Source organism: Erinaceus europaeus, chromosome 5 (genome assembly GCF_950295315.1).
Source record: "Erinaceus europaeus chromosome 5, mEriEur2.1, whole genome shotgun sequence".
Taxonomy (NCBI): domain Eukaryota; kingdom Metazoa; phylum Chordata; class Mammalia; order Eulipotyphla; family Erinaceidae; genus Erinaceus; species Erinaceus europaeus.
The window spans coordinates 93358921-93376446 of record NC_080166.1 but is presented as its reverse complement, the minus strand read 5'-3'; the positions used below and the strand labels follow the sequence as shown (position 1 = coordinate 93376446).

General features: G+C 38.2%; 1 protein-coding gene and 1 long non-coding RNA gene across 2 annotated transcripts in view; one reads left to right on the top strand and one right to left on the bottom strand.

The window, feature by feature from the left end:
- The first annotated feature begins 531 nt into the window (after positions 1-531).
- The window catches only part of LOC132538715 (uncharacterized), a 496566-nt gene continuing 479571 nt past the window's right edge, over positions 532-17526 (top strand). Inside the window, exon 1 of the long non-coding RNA XR_009550072.1 lies at positions 532-1103. This is a non-coding gene — a long non-coding RNA (uncharacterized LOC132538715). The remainder of the gene's footprint in view (positions 1104-17526) is intronic.
- Positions 4902-17191, bottom strand: ACOD1 (aconitate decarboxylase 1). The gene is made up of 5 exons (XM_060191534.1): positions 17109-17191; positions 12627-12788; positions 11063-11152; positions 9171-9376; positions 4902-7710 (listed from the first exon to the last, which is right to left on the bottom strand). The coding sequence occupies exons 1-5, from the start codon at positions 17115-17117 to the stop codon at positions 6765-6767; spliced, it is 1413 nt and encodes a 470-aa protein (XP_060047517.1). The 5' UTR covers positions 17118-17191; the 3' UTR covers positions 4902-6764.

Genomic DNA, 17526 nt, shown 5'->3' with positions numbered 1-17526 from the left:
ACTTTTTCTTGTTGTTTAATATGTGAATGTATGGCTGTAAGTTTCCCTCTCAGTACTGCTTTAGCTGTGTCCCAAATATTTTGATAGGTTGTGTCTTCAATTTCATTTGTTTCCAGGAACATTTGAATTTCCTGCTTGAGTGAGTCTCTGACCCAGTGGTTCTTAGGGAGTATGTTGTTTAGTTTCCAAATTCTGTGACTTTTAATAATTTTCTGTTTGTTGTTAAATGTTAGTTTTACTCCACTGTGGTCTGAGAAGATACTTGGGATGATTTCAATGTTCTTGAATTTATTGATGCTGTCTTTGTGGCGTAACATGTGGTCTATCCTTGAGTATGTGTTGTGTGGATTTGAAAAGAAAATCTACTATCCACTGTATATTCTAGGGGTATCTAGAGGAGAAAGGGAAGTAGAGCAGAGGTACACACAGAGAGAGTCCACTCTGAGTCAGATTTATTCCCCAAAATAATTCCCAAACATGTATTATTGAATTTAGAAAGCTGAAGGAGGAAGGAAGGGTGACAAGAATCAGAAAAAGAAGAAAAAAAAGAGAGAGAGAAAAGAAAAAGATAAGAAAAAGAACAGTAATAAAAGAGTGAAAGGAAAGAGTTATTTATTTATTTATTTATTTTTTATTATTTAATTAGCTATGTGGGGGGGTAGGGAGAGAGTGGGTAGGGGAGATAGGAAGAGTAAAACAAGTTACTTTAGTAGTGGATAAAACACCCAGTCCCCTAGCAATGGAAAATACACGAAGAGTTAATTCTGGTAATCCTGAAGAAGAGGGGGAAAGGGATACATGTTTATCTTGTATTGATAATAAAATAGAACAGAGTAAAAAGCCTGTCCTGTCTTCAGCTTGGATAGCTCCAGATTGCCTCAGGCCCCCTGAGCAGAGGCAGCTGATTGTTGCGAAAATAAAGAAAAGAAAAAAAAAAAAAACCTCTGATGGTCTTTTCCTGTCTGTGTAAGATGCTGCTTGGTGGAATATTTGTATCTGGAATTGGCTATTTAGAAAGAAAAAAGGTCCTCAACATGCTTCAGCTCAGACTGTGTCCAGAGACTTCACGTGTGGAATGACAACCCTTCAGCTTCATTACTTGGGTGAGACCTTTCCTTTCATAGTATACTCTAATTCCATCTCATGTGGTTCACTTTCTAACAAAGTCCCAAAACCTAGATATGCACCAACCAGTTTCTATGAGAGACAGCATATGTTCACACATATCCATAAACTAGTGCAAAATATATAACTGAAAGCAGAAGTACACTAGAGTTTACAGTGAGTACCCCCCTAACACTTCCTCTCCACTATTCCATCCTTTGGGTCCATGACTGCTCAACAATTTGTTTGGCTTTATATATTAACTCTCTTTTCAGTCACCAGGTTCCAGATGTCATCAGGATGCCGACCAGACCTCCCTGGACTGAAGACCCCACCAATGTGTCCTGGAGCTCCGCTTCCCCAGAGACTCACCCTACTAGGGAAAGAGAGAGGCAGACTGGGTGTATGGACCAGTCAACGTCCGACCAGTCAACGTCCATGTTCAGTGGGGAAGCAATTACAGAAGCCAGACCTTCCACCTTCTACAACCCACAATGATCCTGGGTCCATGCTCCCAGAGGGAGAGAGAATGGGAAAGGTATCAGGGGAGGGGATGGGATATGGAAATTGGGTGGTGGGAATTGTGTGGAGTTGTACCCCTCCTACCCTATGGTTTTGTTATTTTATCCTTTCTTAAATAAAAAAAAAAAAGAAAGAAAGAAAAAAAAAGGCCAAAGATTTCAGAAAGGAATAGAATTAGAATGAATGACACCCCCTGGTGGGACAGGAATCTTGGTAAAGAAAGAAGCTCAGCAGGGGAGCCTGCTAGGAGCAGATCTCTGGCCCTCAGAGACTGGTTATGGGGGGGAGGGAAGAGGGGGTGTGCCTCGGGAATAATAATTAAAAAATTTTTTTTCCTTTCTTCTTACTCTATTTTCTAACCCAAATTGAGTTATAGTCACCTCCTTGGTGTCTTGCTAGAACCCCTTATTGACTGTCCTGCTAAAGGCAAAAAAATCCTACTGTTTCCAGTAGATGTTGTCGGAGCTCAAGCCACTAGCAGCTTCTCATTCCGCCATCTTCCGGAATCCCCCCAAAACCCCACAACTTTTAACACAGGAACTAAGGCCATCTTTCAGGAGAAATGGGGTTATTACAAATTCTTTACTAAAATATAGTTCTTTTTTGTGCTAAATTTGAAAAGTTTAGCAAAAAGTTGCATCATATGTCTTCAGAATTATATACCATTAATATAAAGTATTTGATATTTCTATTATTATAGGATATTATAACCCATTTATGTCTATAACATTCATTTACTGCTAGAGCTAGATCAAGGCTAAATCCCAAATGATTTTTTGAAATTCTATTTTAGCATTTAGTATGCACTTTAAAAAAAGAGAGATCTCTAGGAAACTGGCAAATATAGTTTATGATGCTGATTATCTTTTAAAGTTAATGAATTAAAATCATTAACTTCAGAATACTTTGTTTTTATCATTTTAAAATATTTTATTTATTAATGAGAAATATAGGATGAGAGAGAGAAAGAACCAGACATCACTCTGGTATATGTGCTGACAGGAACTGAACTCAGGATCTCATGCTTTAGAGTTTAATGCTTTATCCACTGTACCACCTCCAGGACCATACTTCAGAATATTTTAAAGAAATTCTGTTTTTACATTTAATCCTATTTATTTCTCATTTATTATTCTTATACTCTCTCGTTCTTTACTTAAGAATACTTTATGAGTTGTTCTTGTCAGTTGCTTTAAACAACCCTGTCTTCTCTGCCTTTGCAGGAGCTTGGGAGGCAGCCCTGACCTGTTCTGTTCTGTAAAGGATTCTTCAGTCTTCCACTGTGCTAAGAGCCCATCAGCTGGTGCTGTATTCCTGTGCTGGCAGCTGACCCTTCCTGCCTGGGACATTATAGTGGGTCAAGATAATAATGTGAATGTAGGGGAACAAAGGATGGGCTGCCAGGTAAGCTAGTTCTCCAAAGCATTCATGCTCCCCTTTCTAACCATTGTGAATATAAATATGACAGTTTTTCCGATAGTTAACAAATTATATGTCATTATGAGCTATAGTCATTTTGGTGATTGGTACTAGGATGTGGGTGGGGATGGTAAGAAACTGTGGTTTCAGGGCATAAAACCAGATGACTTTGAGTGGTTGGCCTGTTGCCTGGTTGAGCACACATGTTATCGTGCACAAGGATCTGGATTTAACCCCCGGTCCCCACCTGCTTCAGGAGCAGATAAGCAGTGGTGCAAATGTTTCTCTGTCTCCCACTCTATCTTTCCCTCCCCTCTCAATTTCTCACTGCCCTGCCAGAACAAACTGGTATGACAACAACAACAAAAAGCAGACAGCTTTGAATCATAAGAGACATTTATTCTCTTACAATACACTAACCTGGGGGTTGGGTGGTGGTGCACCCAGTTGAGCTCACAGGGTACCATGTGCAAAGACCTGGGTTCAAATTCCAGATCCCCATCTGCAGAGGGAAGCTTTATGAGCTGTGAAACTATGCTGCAGGTCTCTGGAATTTTCATATTGGAGAGAGTGCATACATCTCCTCAGGTAAGGGAGATAATACCAAAGCCGATGAATGAATTTATCCAGACTGCTTATGTCATTTTCTCTTTTTGATTCTGTTGTGTGTTCTTTCATTGTGGTACCTCAGCACTGAACACAAACTGCCTGAGATGTATTGTGTTGTTTTTCTAGTTAATCTCAGAATGTGTAGGTGCAGTCTTGGGTATCCCCAAACATATATGATAGTACCAGATGTTCCTCAGAGATGGCTAATTTGTGTCTGGTGATTAAGGCAATCTGACTTTTATCCTGGATATATGTCAAAGATGCAGAAATACAGAAAGGGAGCTGGAATGAAATGGAGAATTTTCCCCCATCTCAGAGTGCTTTTTTCCTTGGTGGCCTGATCTGATCCACAAGGAAGACCTGTTTCCCTACATTTAGGACCCATAACGTTGAAAATCCCCAGGGAAACAGAAGAGGTAAAATAGGCATTTAACATAAAGCCTAGATAGCAGATCAGAGCTGATTATGTCTTCATTTTGGACTGTCTCAGCGTAGAAAGTTAGCACAAGGGGCCAGCTGGTTGTGCACCTGGTTGAGTGCACATGTTACAACATGCAAAGATCAGTGTTTGAGCCTCCAGTTCCCACCTGCAAGGGAAAAGCATTGAGAATGGTGAAACAGTGTTCCAGGTATCTCTCTGTATCTCTCTCTCTATCATCTCCTTCCCTCTTGGTTTCTGGCTGTCTCTATCTAATAAAGATAATTTTAAAAAATTTAAAGAAAGCACTAAACTAAAATTTTGTGACTATGGAAAATTTTTTGGAAGCAGGTGAATAATTAGATGTCTTTAAAGAAAGAGAAATTCCAAGGATCTTTATAGAAAGGGGCTCCTACAGACAGAGGGAAAGGAGCAAGGATGTTCTATAACAACAACAACAACAACAAAAATGAGTTGGTAATTGCAAGACCATGTTACTTTGAGAGCTATTAGGACTAGGTAGGTGACCAGGCAACTGCTGATCAAGTTATTCCTGACTGACTGACTAGTTTAAGATTCTGTTTCTGAGAGAATCAGAACAGCTTTAGTTTGGTGATGAGAAGTACAGCATAAGCAACTCCACTTGGGCCTATTATTTTGTTAAGAATGATTTTAATATTACAATATTATCTTTTGCCTCTGGGAGTTTCTGAAATATATCAAGGCAGGATACTTTTTGTCTCATGACTACAATGACACCACACTTTTTAATGAGACTTAAAGTTTAGTTGTTCAAGAGACCAGTAAGAAAGAAGTCACAAACAGGGAAAATGTTTGGAAAACATTTATTTGATAAGTGCTTAAATACAGAATATATAAATAAGTCTTAAATACCAATAAAGAAGAAAACATGTTTAGAATAATTGACCAAAAATGTGCAAGAAGTAATAATTAGTAAAATGAAAATGAAAACCACAGAGAGATTCTATTACATACTAAAACTCAGTAAACATTACATACACTCAATAAAATAGATGGACATTTCCAAAGTTGATACACTTTAGGGAAGATGTAACATGGCGGAGCTACTTTGGGAAATAGTTCTTTTATTTTAGTAAACATTATTTTCCTATTTAACCCAGCATTTCCACTAACCTTTCTATGTAGAAGAAATGAGAAAATATGCTCACACCAAAACACATGTATGAATAGAAGCATCATTCATAACATTCCTAAACTGGGAAATAACCAACTGTTTTCTAACTAATGGATGAGTAAAGAAAATGTGGCATGTCCATACAATGAGCTAGTACTCAACAATGTAAGAAAATAAAGTGCTAAAATATATGTGGAAATATTTTAATATCATTATACTAAGTAAAGTACTCATAAGACTATATACTATATGATTTAATTTGTATGAAATGTCAAGAAAGGTAAAACTATAGAGGTGGAAGGTGGAAAGCAGACCATTAGTTACTGGAGATAGATCACTGGAAAGCTGGGGTAGAAGTTGGATTGATCATAAGCAGACATAAAAATTTTTGGAGTGATAGAAGTATTACAAAACAACATTGTACTGATGTTTGCACAACCTTATATGTGTATTAAGAGTCATTGAACTGCACACTCAAAATGGGTGAATTAATAAATGAATGTGAAGGTTCTTAATTTTAAAATGTGTTCCTAGTTTGCGTCTTTTTGTAACCAGTGAATTTAGTTAATTTCTTTTGTCATCATAGATATATTTATATTTTTCTGTCATTTAAATTTCCTTTTTCTTTGTCCTGTCTTTTTTCCTTTCTCCTTGTATTCCTTTGAATTGTTTTTTTAATTTCATATTTTTCTACCTATAAATATAGAAATGATACATTCTGTTGTTGTCTTGTTATAAATATACTTTATAAATTTCAATATGTAAAATTACAGACCAAAGCCATAAGTTGGTAGCTTTACCCTATTCTCAAGCAACATTAGGGATTTAGAATACATAAATAACTCCTTGCTTATGTCTATTGCTAATGTTGCATTTTAACTCCAAAAGACATTTTAACTATTGTGTACAGTCAATATTAAATACATTTACACTTTTTTGGATGACACTACATTGTGGCTTAGCCTTTTTTTCATCTTTTTCTTACAATTTTTTTTTTTATAGTGAAAATGATGCGTTGTAGTGATTAAGGTCATGGCTTCCAGAGCCAAACTGCTTTTTTATTTTTTAGATTTTTTTATTTTCTGCTTTAAAAATAAACCAAAGTAAAGAATATTCAGTAACATGCAAGGGTCGCATCTAATACATGCAGAGGCAGTATTTATGCCTACTAAGCAAATAAACTTACATATTCTTCTATACTTTGAGGTTCATGTTGTTCACAAGTCAATCTTCTGGAAAGATGAATTTTACAAACAAATCATCAATGACTCGAGGTTACTTGAATTTTAGATTTATGAATGCTGTCAAAGACAATTTCTGATCTTTGTGAACCATATCACAAAACTTACTGGCTAAGATTCCTTCCATGTATGTCCATTTCTGTGTCTGAACTCTCTTTACCTTGCTGCATTTATCTCCAGAAAGACCAAGAGCAGACCTTTGATCTATAATGCAAATAACTGAATCTCTTCCAGTATAAAATCATTGAGATGTTGGTAAGCCTCAGGAGATACTCTATGGTATAATTGTTAAAAGCTAGATAGATTCAGAAACCATTTTTAAAGGAGATGATCCTTTCAGAAGCACAGTTAATCCAGAGCAGTCTTCCAGGTCTTCAAGGTTACCTACCATTTTGATGAGCCTTTCTACTCTGTCACAGGTCAGCACCCTGGAGGCGTTGGCTCTGAATTTCTCCTCTAAGTCCTTCTGGCTTAGTGGATTCCTCCAGTGACCATAGAAGGTATCAGAACGCTCAGTGAATGTGACCCCATCATTGAGAGTGACACTTATTTCACAGTACAGCGTATTAAAACTTGGCAGGTTGTCCAGAGGGTGCTCTAGCTCCACCTTACTGAGCAACTCTCTCACCTGTGGCCTGCTGATCTGATGTTTGTTGAATGATGGGGTGATGATGCCACCATCGAGTAGTGAGGCACAGGCCACATACTGTAATGAGTGCCGCGCTTCATGTTCTGAGTCTGGGAAGGGCCTGTTTATGTATGGGACATCTGGAATTCTTAGCACTATTTTCACAATGTGGTCAACAGGAAGCTGGACTCTGTCTGTTACAAGGTGTTTTCTCATAGATGCAGCTGCATCTGCCACCCAGTGGGTGGCCAGATGTGCTGGGAAACGTTTAAAGGCCACATCCTGCTGGTCCAACAACCAAGTGTGAGAATCTAGGTTTGGAAGGACATTTGGGGCATAGTTGGCATAGAATGCACCAAATCCTGTCTTGGTGTCCAAGACCTTCTTGTTCCCTTGGAGCCCAAGCATTGCCAGAAAAGCAGCTTCCATTCCATGCCTGGCAGCATTGCCTATATGAAGAGGCTTGGTCTGAGTCGCAGCATTTGCCATGGGTGCTCCAGCATGAGAAACAGCAATAGCCAGAGCCTCTTGGCATTTTGTCATACTGAGTCCTAAAAATTTGGATGCCGCAGCAGCACTACCCAAAGTTCCCACCACTGAGGGGGGATGGAATCTGAAAAGCAAAATGGCAGAATTGGAGTGTTACGAACCTTAACTACCAGGAGGTCATATAACGTAGAGATTAGGAATATAGATAATGGAAATTTATTGTCTCAGGTCTTCCACTCATTAGCAGTACCATCTTGAGAAAGTTATTTAATCTCTCTATTCTTACATAAAAACAGTGATGTGAATTTTAAATAAATTCACATGCTTGCAATAGTGCCTGAAGATAGTAAATTCTTTTTTTTTCTTTTTCCTCCAGGGTTATTGCTGGGCTCGGTGCCTGCACCATGAATCCACCGCTCCTGGAGGCCATTTTTTCCCCTTTTTGTTGCCCTAGTTGTTGCAGCCTCGTTGCGGTTATTATTGCCATTGTTGACGTTGCTTTGTTGTTGGATAGGACAGAGAGAAATGGAGAGAGGAGGGGAAGACAGAGAGAGAGGGGAGAGAAAGATAGACACCTGCAGACCTGCTTCACCGCCCGTGAAGCGACTCCCCTGCAGGTGGGGAGCCGGGGGCTTGAACCGGGATCCTTACGCTGGTCCCTGCGCTTTGCGCCACGTGCGCTTAACCCACTGCGCCACCGCCCGACTCCCAGTAAATTCTTTTTTACTGATAGCTTTCCTTCTTTCCTTCAACCCTCCCTTCCTTCCTCCCCCCCTTTTTTTCATTTGCCTATGTAGAGAGAGAGAAATTCAGAGGGAAAGGAGGTAGGAAAGGAGAGAGAAAGAAATATCTGCAAGACTGCTCTACTGCTCATAAAACTACTTGCTGTAGATGGGGACCAGTGACTTGAACTTGGGTCCTTGTACATGATAATATGCTGCCTACAGTGTGTACTACCACCCTGAACATAGTAAATAAAAATATAATAATTGACATTGTTACAGTTGCTGTCAGCAAAGTAAGAGTTGAAGATTGCTGGAATCCTGTGTGAAATAATAAAAACTGAGGGCTTCGTACAAACTGAAACCTCGCTTGGTACTTCAGTTTACTCTCATAGTGGGATAGACCAAGCAGCAAAATAAATATTAGATTAGGCCATGTGATACAGCCAATATTTCATAATTTTTGATCTCTGGGTTGAACCGTCAGGTTTTGTACATTCTGAATGTTTTCATTAGTTTGAAGGATCCTTGAAAATATTAAAGTAGATTCTGCTTTGAGATGGGATCAGAGATATTCTGAACAGCCTTGGATGGCAGAAGGACATGGGTCACCCTGGCATGAGAAGTCCCAAATTATTTCAGGATCCTGGTAGTATGACTGGTTCTTTAAACCCAGAGAACATTTTTCAATTGATACTTTGAAGTCACTCTTTTGTGGATGAATATAGTGTTTGATATATGACTGGTAAATTTACTTGTAGCTTTCACATCATCACATGAGCCAACCTCTAAGTCAGAAAGCTCTACCAAGATAACAACTGGCAGATAAAGGGGACTTGTTTGGGTCAAGTTCTTTCCATACCTCTTTGGTATGTCATTGGCTTCCTTGGAGAAATGCAGCAATCGGCCTTGTACTTCAATGCCAATATTGAAAGCCAATAGCAGGTCAAGGCCAGAGTACTTTGGACTTGGAGGTAGGGCTTCTGATAATGCCATGAGGACAGGAAGGACAGCTCCAGAAGGGTGGGTGGCAGGGTGCCATGTGTCATCAAAGTCCATTGAATGAATCTATGTAAACAGACACAAACAACAACCAAAAAATAAATGTATTTTTGATTGCAATGTCTTTTGGATTAGTAAGATTTTAGTTTAGTAATAGCTTCATTTGATGTGAATTTTTTATGTCTGATTCTCTGAACATAACTATGAACTGACCAGTTCTTTCTCAGATACTTATTATTGGCAGGTTAATGATTTATAATACAGTTGTTGGCACATGTTTCTCATCTCATCAAGATAGATGTCTGCAAAATACCTTTACCCCCAAATTAGGTCCATTATCATGTACCAGGGTGAGAGGGGGATTTTAGATCCTGACTATGATTCCTAATCACATGGCTAGGTACTAGACATGCTGTCCTCTGCTTTTAGTAGGTAATATCTTAGGAGGCAGCTATGAACCTCAAGTAACTTGGATCTTACTGGGATGATCAGAGCTCTCTGCTACAATCCATAGAAGATCAACATCCTATTTAAAACCAAAGCTATTAAATTAGGATATTGCTCTTCTTCTACCCTCAGCTTCCAGACAAATTGTTCTAAAAGTTGAATTTCATTCATTGATTGCCCATCATACATTTTTTTTTATTAAAAAGTAATTTCAAATTAATGGAGCAGTTGCAAGAATTTTTGAACTCAGATGAACTATTAAATTACTTTTTGGTACTTTCATAAAGATTTATTTATTTAAGCTATATTTAAAATTTATTATCTTAATAATAAAAAATAATAAAAATAAATAATAAAAAAGCAAGGTTTTAGTCCTCTTTAGCCATTTGTCTTTCCTTTTATAAAATAGTAAACATTAAAAGTTCAGTTAAAAATAGATTTTTGTGTCTATTGAACATGGTGCAATTTCTCTTGGACTTACAAAACATACATATACTCTTGGATGTATCAGTAGTTTCAACCTTTGGTATTTAAACTACTATCCCTATAAGTCATACAAATAATCAGGAATCCTATCACATTCTCATACACAAATTATATCTTATGGACTGCTTCTTACACATAGAAAAAAAAACATACAAATTGACTCTCAGATGAGAAGTGCTGATTTGGTTCAGAATATGTAAATGAAATACTGCCCTTGTTTCCCTCTCAATAAAATGTGTCAGTGAATGAATGAAAGGCTGTTTACTGGACAGGAATGGGTATAAACCACAAAAAATATCTATATCTATTTCTATCCCAACATTCAGGCTCAATGAATCAGAATTTGGAGTCGAGATAACATATGAGTGTTTTTTTATCTTAAATCTGTCCTCCCATCTTATTTCTTTTATTTCACAATTTGTTTAAAAAGCAATGATTGGGGGGGCAGGTGATAGCACACCTGGTTGATTGTACATCTTAGAATGCTCAAGAACCCAGGTTCAAGCCCTCAGTCCCCACCTTCAGAGGGAAAGCTTTGTGAGACTTAAGTGCCTCTCTGTCTCTCTCCTTATCTCCTCTTTTCTCTTGATTTCTGGCTGTCTTTATTAAAAAAATAAAAATAAAGATATTAAAAAGAAACAACAATTCATGGTTAAAATTGAAAATTAGTACATAAGTGAAATGGAAGACCGCTTTGTCACTTTGAACTTCAAATATCTCATTAATCAAATGTGGTAATTTGGAACTTTCTGAGGTACTTTCTGACTCTGGAGTTGTTATAATTGTTCAGCAGTTGGAAAGGAATGTAAAGTTCCTTACAGCTACACCGTTGACAAAGGCTGCATATGTTGGTGGAAGCCTTAAGTCTGGCTGGCCCCAAACAGTGCTGGTGGTATTGGAACTGTAGATCTGGAACAAAAGAGTTATCAAGTTGTTAGTCAGGGATGTAGAGTTTGAATGCAGCATGACAAGTCACTATTTCAAGAGTTGTCCCTTTTGGCATGACTTTCATAGTTCTGTTTGAATCCTTTGTACTAGATAGAAGTCCCATTCACCCTTTCTTTTCCTTTCTTTTTAGAAGAATAGTTTTCTCCACAGAATGGAGACGAGGGGAGTTGGCTGGTAGCGCAGTAGGTTTAGCGCACATGGCGCAAAGTGCAAGGACTGGCTTAAGGATCCCAGTTTGAGGCCCCAGCTCCCCACCTGCAGGGCAGTCACTTCACAAGCAGTGAAGCAGGTCTGTAGGTGTCTGTCTTTCTCTCCCCCTCTCTGTCTTCCCTTCCTCTCTCCATTTCTCTCTGTTTTAACATCGATGACATCAATAACAACAACAATAATAACTACAACAATAAAACAAGGGCAACAAAGGGGAAAATAAATAAATAAATAAATAAGAAGGGAGATGAAATGCTGCATCTCACTTCCAGAAGTGCCCCAGGGAACAAAATCAGAATTTATTTTTATTTACTTATTGGGGGTAGATACTGGGGAAGGTGAACTACCTACACTAAAGATATTTTTCGGAACTTGAATGCTAAATATCCAACTTGCATACCCACTTTTTCCTCAGAGTGCTGGTCTAGTTTTTTCTTTAGAGTATCTTAAAATTTGCATGAACCCATAGTTTGAGGTAGATGCTATTGCCTCTTAGACTGTTAGGTTCAAATGTGCTTTTATTAATAATACTACGAATAAACTATGAGATATTACTATTATTAAGACTAGTCTTAAGAATGGCCTTAAGTCAAGTACTTAGTAAAAGATATGGGTCAATATTATTCTTTCTATACATTTAAAATATTTTATTTATTTAATTATTTATTTTATATAAACAAAGAGAAGTTGAGAGAGAAGGAGAAGATAGAGAGGGAGACAGAGATATACCTGCTGGGGCCATGGAGTGGTGCACTGGGTTGAGTGCACATTTACAAGAGTAAGGATCAAGGTTCAAGACCCCAGGCCCCACCTGTAGGGGGAAAGCTTTGCAAGTTGTGAAGCAGTGCTGCAGGTGTGTGTCTTTCTCTCTACCTCTCTATCTCTCCCTTTCTATTTCTGTATGTCTCTATCCAGTAAATAAAGATGATAAAAAAATTAAAAAAGAGAGAAAAACACCTACATCACTGTTTCACCACATGCAGAACCTGGGTTCTTACACACTGTAATGTATGCATTCACCCACTTCCTGGTCCCTCTGATATTATTAAAACTCAGATTAAATATCATAAAGCTATCTATAACAATGCTCTGTCCATACTGTATTTGAAATAAATATTAGAATAATAGAACGTAAACATATCTCTGGATACATTCATAGGGTCCATGTGATTATCAGACATGTATGCAAACTTTGTTTGATCTGTAAAGTAGACATTGAGCCTCTTACTTTACTATATTCGCTGACTTTGTAAAACACTTGTGTGCTGGTTCCCAGGATCCCAACTCCCAGAGTATCCAAAATCATCCTTTTGCTTCTCTGTAGAACAAGATCAGTCAGATGTCCCACTTTCAAGCCATGGATCATTTTGGCAAAGCTTTCTGTGACAGACTTTAAAAGAAAGAGTGTTAGAATATCATTTTATATTTATATACATACCTTCTATAGGAGAGACCGAGGTACCTTGATATAAAAAGTCTTGATCTACTAGAGGGATGCCAGTTAATCAACAAGATTAATTCCTTGAAAAATGAGAACTACTAAGCACTTATTATGAGTGAGGCAAAGTATTTAGAAGTGCACAGTACCTAGTTTCGGCCCTCAGATAGGTTGAGTTGAGGATAGGTTAGTAAGCAAATGACCACTCAGTGTGTGAAATACAGCAGAAGGAAGCACCGCGCTAGAGAAGGAGAACAGAAAACATTGGGCCATAAACTGGGCATATATGGATGCGGGTTATTCTCAGGCAGCAAACAGCTGTCATTATTAGATAAGTGCCAGCTATTATGCTGAATGTTTTAAATATAGTATCTGTTTAATGACCACAAGTCTTTAGATAGATATTATGAATCTTACTTTGCAGATGAGGAGCTCTTGAAAGGCTACAATACTAAGGTACACAGTTCCTAAATGATGGAATCTAGCACACATCTTTATGATCTTAACCCGAAAATGAATGCATCATGCCATTATGCTACCATTTTCATTTTTTATTATTTATTTATTTTTGTATCCAGGGTTATCACTGGGGCTCGGTGGCAGCACTACAAATCCATTGCTCCTGGTGGCCATCCCCTCCCCCTGAATTTTATTGGATAGGACAGAGAGAAATTGAGAGAGGAGAAGATAGAAAGGGAGAGAGAAAGATAGATACCTGCAGACCTGTTTCACCACTTGTGAAGCAACCTGCCTTCAGGCCCATAGCAAGGTATGTGCCTCAGCTGAGGACTCTTGCGCTTGGTAATGTGTGTACTCAACCGGGTGTGCCACCGCCCAGCCCCCAGATGATGCTATTTTTTTTTTTTTGCCTCCAGGGTTATCACTGGGACTCAGTGCCTGCACTATGAATCCACTGCTCCTAGAGGCTATTTTTTCCCCCTTTTTGTTGCCCTTGTTGTTTATCGTGGTTGTTGTTATTACTGTCGTTGTTCGATAGGAAAAAGAGAAATCAAGAGAGGAGGGGAACACAGAGAGGGAGAGAGAAAGATAGACACCTGCAGACCTGCTTCACCGCTTGCAAAGCGACCCCCCTGCAGGTGGGGAGCTGTGGACTCCAACCTTGATCCTTATGCTGGCCCTTGCGCTTTGCATCATGTGAGCTTATCCCGCTGCGCTACCGCCCAGCTATGTCCAGTGTGGAGGCAGCCCTCCACATGTAGTTCGGGCTTAATTTGAAATATGACTAGATCAAACTGAGATATGTCATCAGAGTAAAATAAACATTGGATTTCAAAGACTAGTAAGTAAAAGGGAATATCTCATTTTCTATTTTGCCATTCTGGGCTCATTTTTCATTCTTTTTACTTCTGTAGAGAGACAGAGAGAGAGATAGACAAACATCACAGCAACAGACTTCCCCCCTGGTGCCCTGGCACCTCCTATGTGGTTCTGTGGTTAGAACCTGGGCCATGCACAGAGCATGCCAGTGAGCTATCTTCTGGGCCCTAAATGAAATACTTTATTAAAATTAATATTGTTAGTTCCTAGTTACTGTTAAAAATATGGCTTCTAGAAAATTCTGAATTACAGCTAGGAGCTACCTGTTTTTTTTGTTGAACATGTTGGTATCTGAGCAGGTTATGAAAACTGATGGGAATTAGTCAGGTAAGGTTACCAGGTTGAGGATGAAGTTTAAAGATAGAGGTTTCAGTGCTTGTACCTGGAGGGGAGAAAGGGTACAGTAAATTGGGCAGATTTAGCAGCAAAATAGTATGTGAGGGATAAAGGTTAGAGGAAGAGTTGATTTACAGACTGGGACTGAATGTGAAAATTAAATTTTGCTTTAGTCTGTGCCATTACCGGGTGCCTAAGCAAGGTAGATATATGATATGAGGTGTTTTGCTATTTTTAAATGTTTTCCAAGTGTTTTTTAAATATGTGTTTACTGGGCTGGTAATGGTTATGCAAAAAGACTTCCATGCTTGAGGCTCTGAGGCCTCAGCTTCAATACCCAGCACCACCATTGGCCAGAGCTGAGCAGTGTTTTGGCTCTCTCTGTATCTCTCTTCCATTAAAATAATATATCTATATTAAAAATAAAATATTTATTTATTTATTTACTTGATTGGACAGAGAGCAATTGAGAGTGGGAGGGAAGATAGAGAGGGAGAGTGAAGGTGGGAACCAGGGCCTTGAACCCAGGTACTTTCACACTGTAATAGATGTGCTCAACCAGGTATGTCACTGCTCAGCTCCCTTGTTATTTATTTTCATTTTTTGACCAGAACCCTACTCAGTTCTGACAGTTTGTTGTATCAGGATTTGAAAATGGGACTTTTCACACATAAAGAGAAATAGCATTTTAGGCCATGGTGATAATCCATGTTACATATGAGTTGTGTGTGGTCATACTAGTGGAAAAATCATTCTATTTATGTCTGCAAATGTGGTAATAAAAACCTGGAGGATTATTTAGATTTCCTAAGCCCTGAGTACATTGCAATTATTTAAGTATCAACTTCTGCAGTGCATAGACAAATATCTTGTTTTCTACATACCTTCATGAGATGTTTATTATCAAATATGCAGCACAGTATTATTAGGATCATTTCACTATATGCCTAGCACTTAGTACCACTTAGAAAATATTACATGGATTCCACTCCCTGCACTGATTACTGCATTACATTGATACTTTATTTCAAAAAATTCTTTGTAGGCATTCTTGAGTGATTATTGCATGAGAAAGCCAAGAGTATTTGAGGCACCTGGCACTGAGCTCAGTGCCCAGGTAGAGGTAAAGAGACAGAACTAGGAACCATCTGAAAGTCTTTTAATTTAGACATCAATTAATCCTGTAATTTTAGTCTCTAGGGTGATCAAGTTAGGGAGACTTCCATTTTTAAAAAGATGGGCAAGGTTTTTTTTTTTTTATGTCTGAAGCATTAGTGGGAAGATGAGAAGAATCATGAGTAGGAGTGAAGTTGATTGGTGAAAGACAGTGCTTGCACAAAGATCTCTAATAAGAATGGAAAGTAACAATAACTTTTTTTTCCCACCAGAGTACTACTCAGCTCTGGTTTAGTGGGGTGGGTGGGATTGAATCTGGGATGTTGGAGCCTCAGTCATGAGAATCTGTTTGCATAACCATTATGGTATTTCCTCAGCCAGTAACTTTGATTTTTATACCATTAAAATTTTGGTTATATGTATTTAGGGGCAGAGAGGGAGAAAAAAAAGCACTAGTTTGATAATCTACCAAGTAAAATGCATTTTAAATACTACTTGGATTCTGTTCTAAATGAAACTGTTTCTTTTCTATCTCTCTTCCTACCCTGACAATTGGAACAGACATAGTGATTGATAGTCCATCTCTGGAGTTAAGTATCACCTAGGAAAACCTTCTGACAAAATGCATTTGTTTGGGAAACTTGCACTGGCTGGGTGCCAGTAGAGAGGCAGAAAGTGATTTCGGCATCCCTCTACATGATTCTATAGTACTAGTGAATCATGGAAGGAGGGCTCCATAGAGATCCCCTGATCTGTCTTGAATCCTATCCTGTGTGCCAAAGAATCAATGGCCTTTTTCTGATCCCTGAGGAAAGGAACATAAAGAAATAAACATGAAGCCATTCAGCTATCTGCAGTCCTGTACCCATTTATTTTTAAAATATCCTTTTAGTTTTCTTGATTTTCTTATGGCATTGCATCTTTGTTAAATACTAGACTGCATTTTATCTATAAATTAAGGCAGACCTGTACAGTCATTTAATAAATATTTCATGAGTTTTTGCTATGTGTCTTGACATACTGAGCTGTCTAGAATACCAAACCAAGATAAAATAACTCTTGTTAAGAAAAGTTTTCCTTTTCCAAGCGGTTTGGGAGAATAAGCAGACAATTAGACATGCAATCTGGCAATATCATAATGGATACATACCAAGACCAAGAGGTTAACATTTAATGAATTTAGCAGGACTCACTTTCTCCCTCTTTTATACAATAGAATCGTGTCTCTTATTGATAAAACACTGATGAAAAACAAGATGGAAATAATTAGACAGCCTTGAGACTATGAGGAATGTTATAGTAGCTTTGAAGTAGAAGAAGGCAACTCTTTCAAGGAGAGGATAACTGAGGAAATTGAGAAAGAGAGCAGTAAGGTAGAAAACCAATAATCTAGAAAAGTTAAGAAATTCTCCTAAAATGTAGTAATACCTTGAGCATTCCATTCTAAAGAGTAATAACAACCCATAGAAAATATAACAATACCTTGAGCATCTTGTTGTTCTAAAGAGATTGCTCTCAGAAGTGGCTAGGAGGAGTAGTTGATTTGCTGTGGGACTGCCTTTATACCCATCACTCCTCTCATAACCTTTTACTTTCACATTTGATCACTGTAAAACTCCCATTATTTCAACACTTCTCAGTAAAACTAAACTTCAGCTTCCTCTTCAATGAGTTGATATACACACCATCCAATGGAAAATTAAATCCCCAAAGTACAGCCGCAGTGATCAAATGACTTCTGATAGGGATCAGAACAGTACATTGGTGGTGAAATCAGAATTGCATCTTTTGTGCCTAGATGCCATAAGTCAACATTGGAAAATATGCATGCTTTCTCTTCTAATTATACCTCTTCAAAAGTGAGAATGGGTTTAGGGGAAAACTAAGTAAAAAGCTGAGA

Excerpts from the sequence above, each read along its gene's own strand:
- ACOD1 (XM_060191534.1), bottom strand. Across the intron at positions 11,153-12,626 it reads AAGTCAGCGAATATAGTAAA|ATCTACAGTTCCAATACCAC; the intron begins GTAAGAGGCTCA and ends CTTTTGTTCCAG. Across the intron at positions 9,377-11,062 it reads CCTTTGTCAACGGTGTAGCT|ATTCATTCAATGGACTTTGA; the intron begins GTAAGGAACTTT and ends CTGTTTACATAG.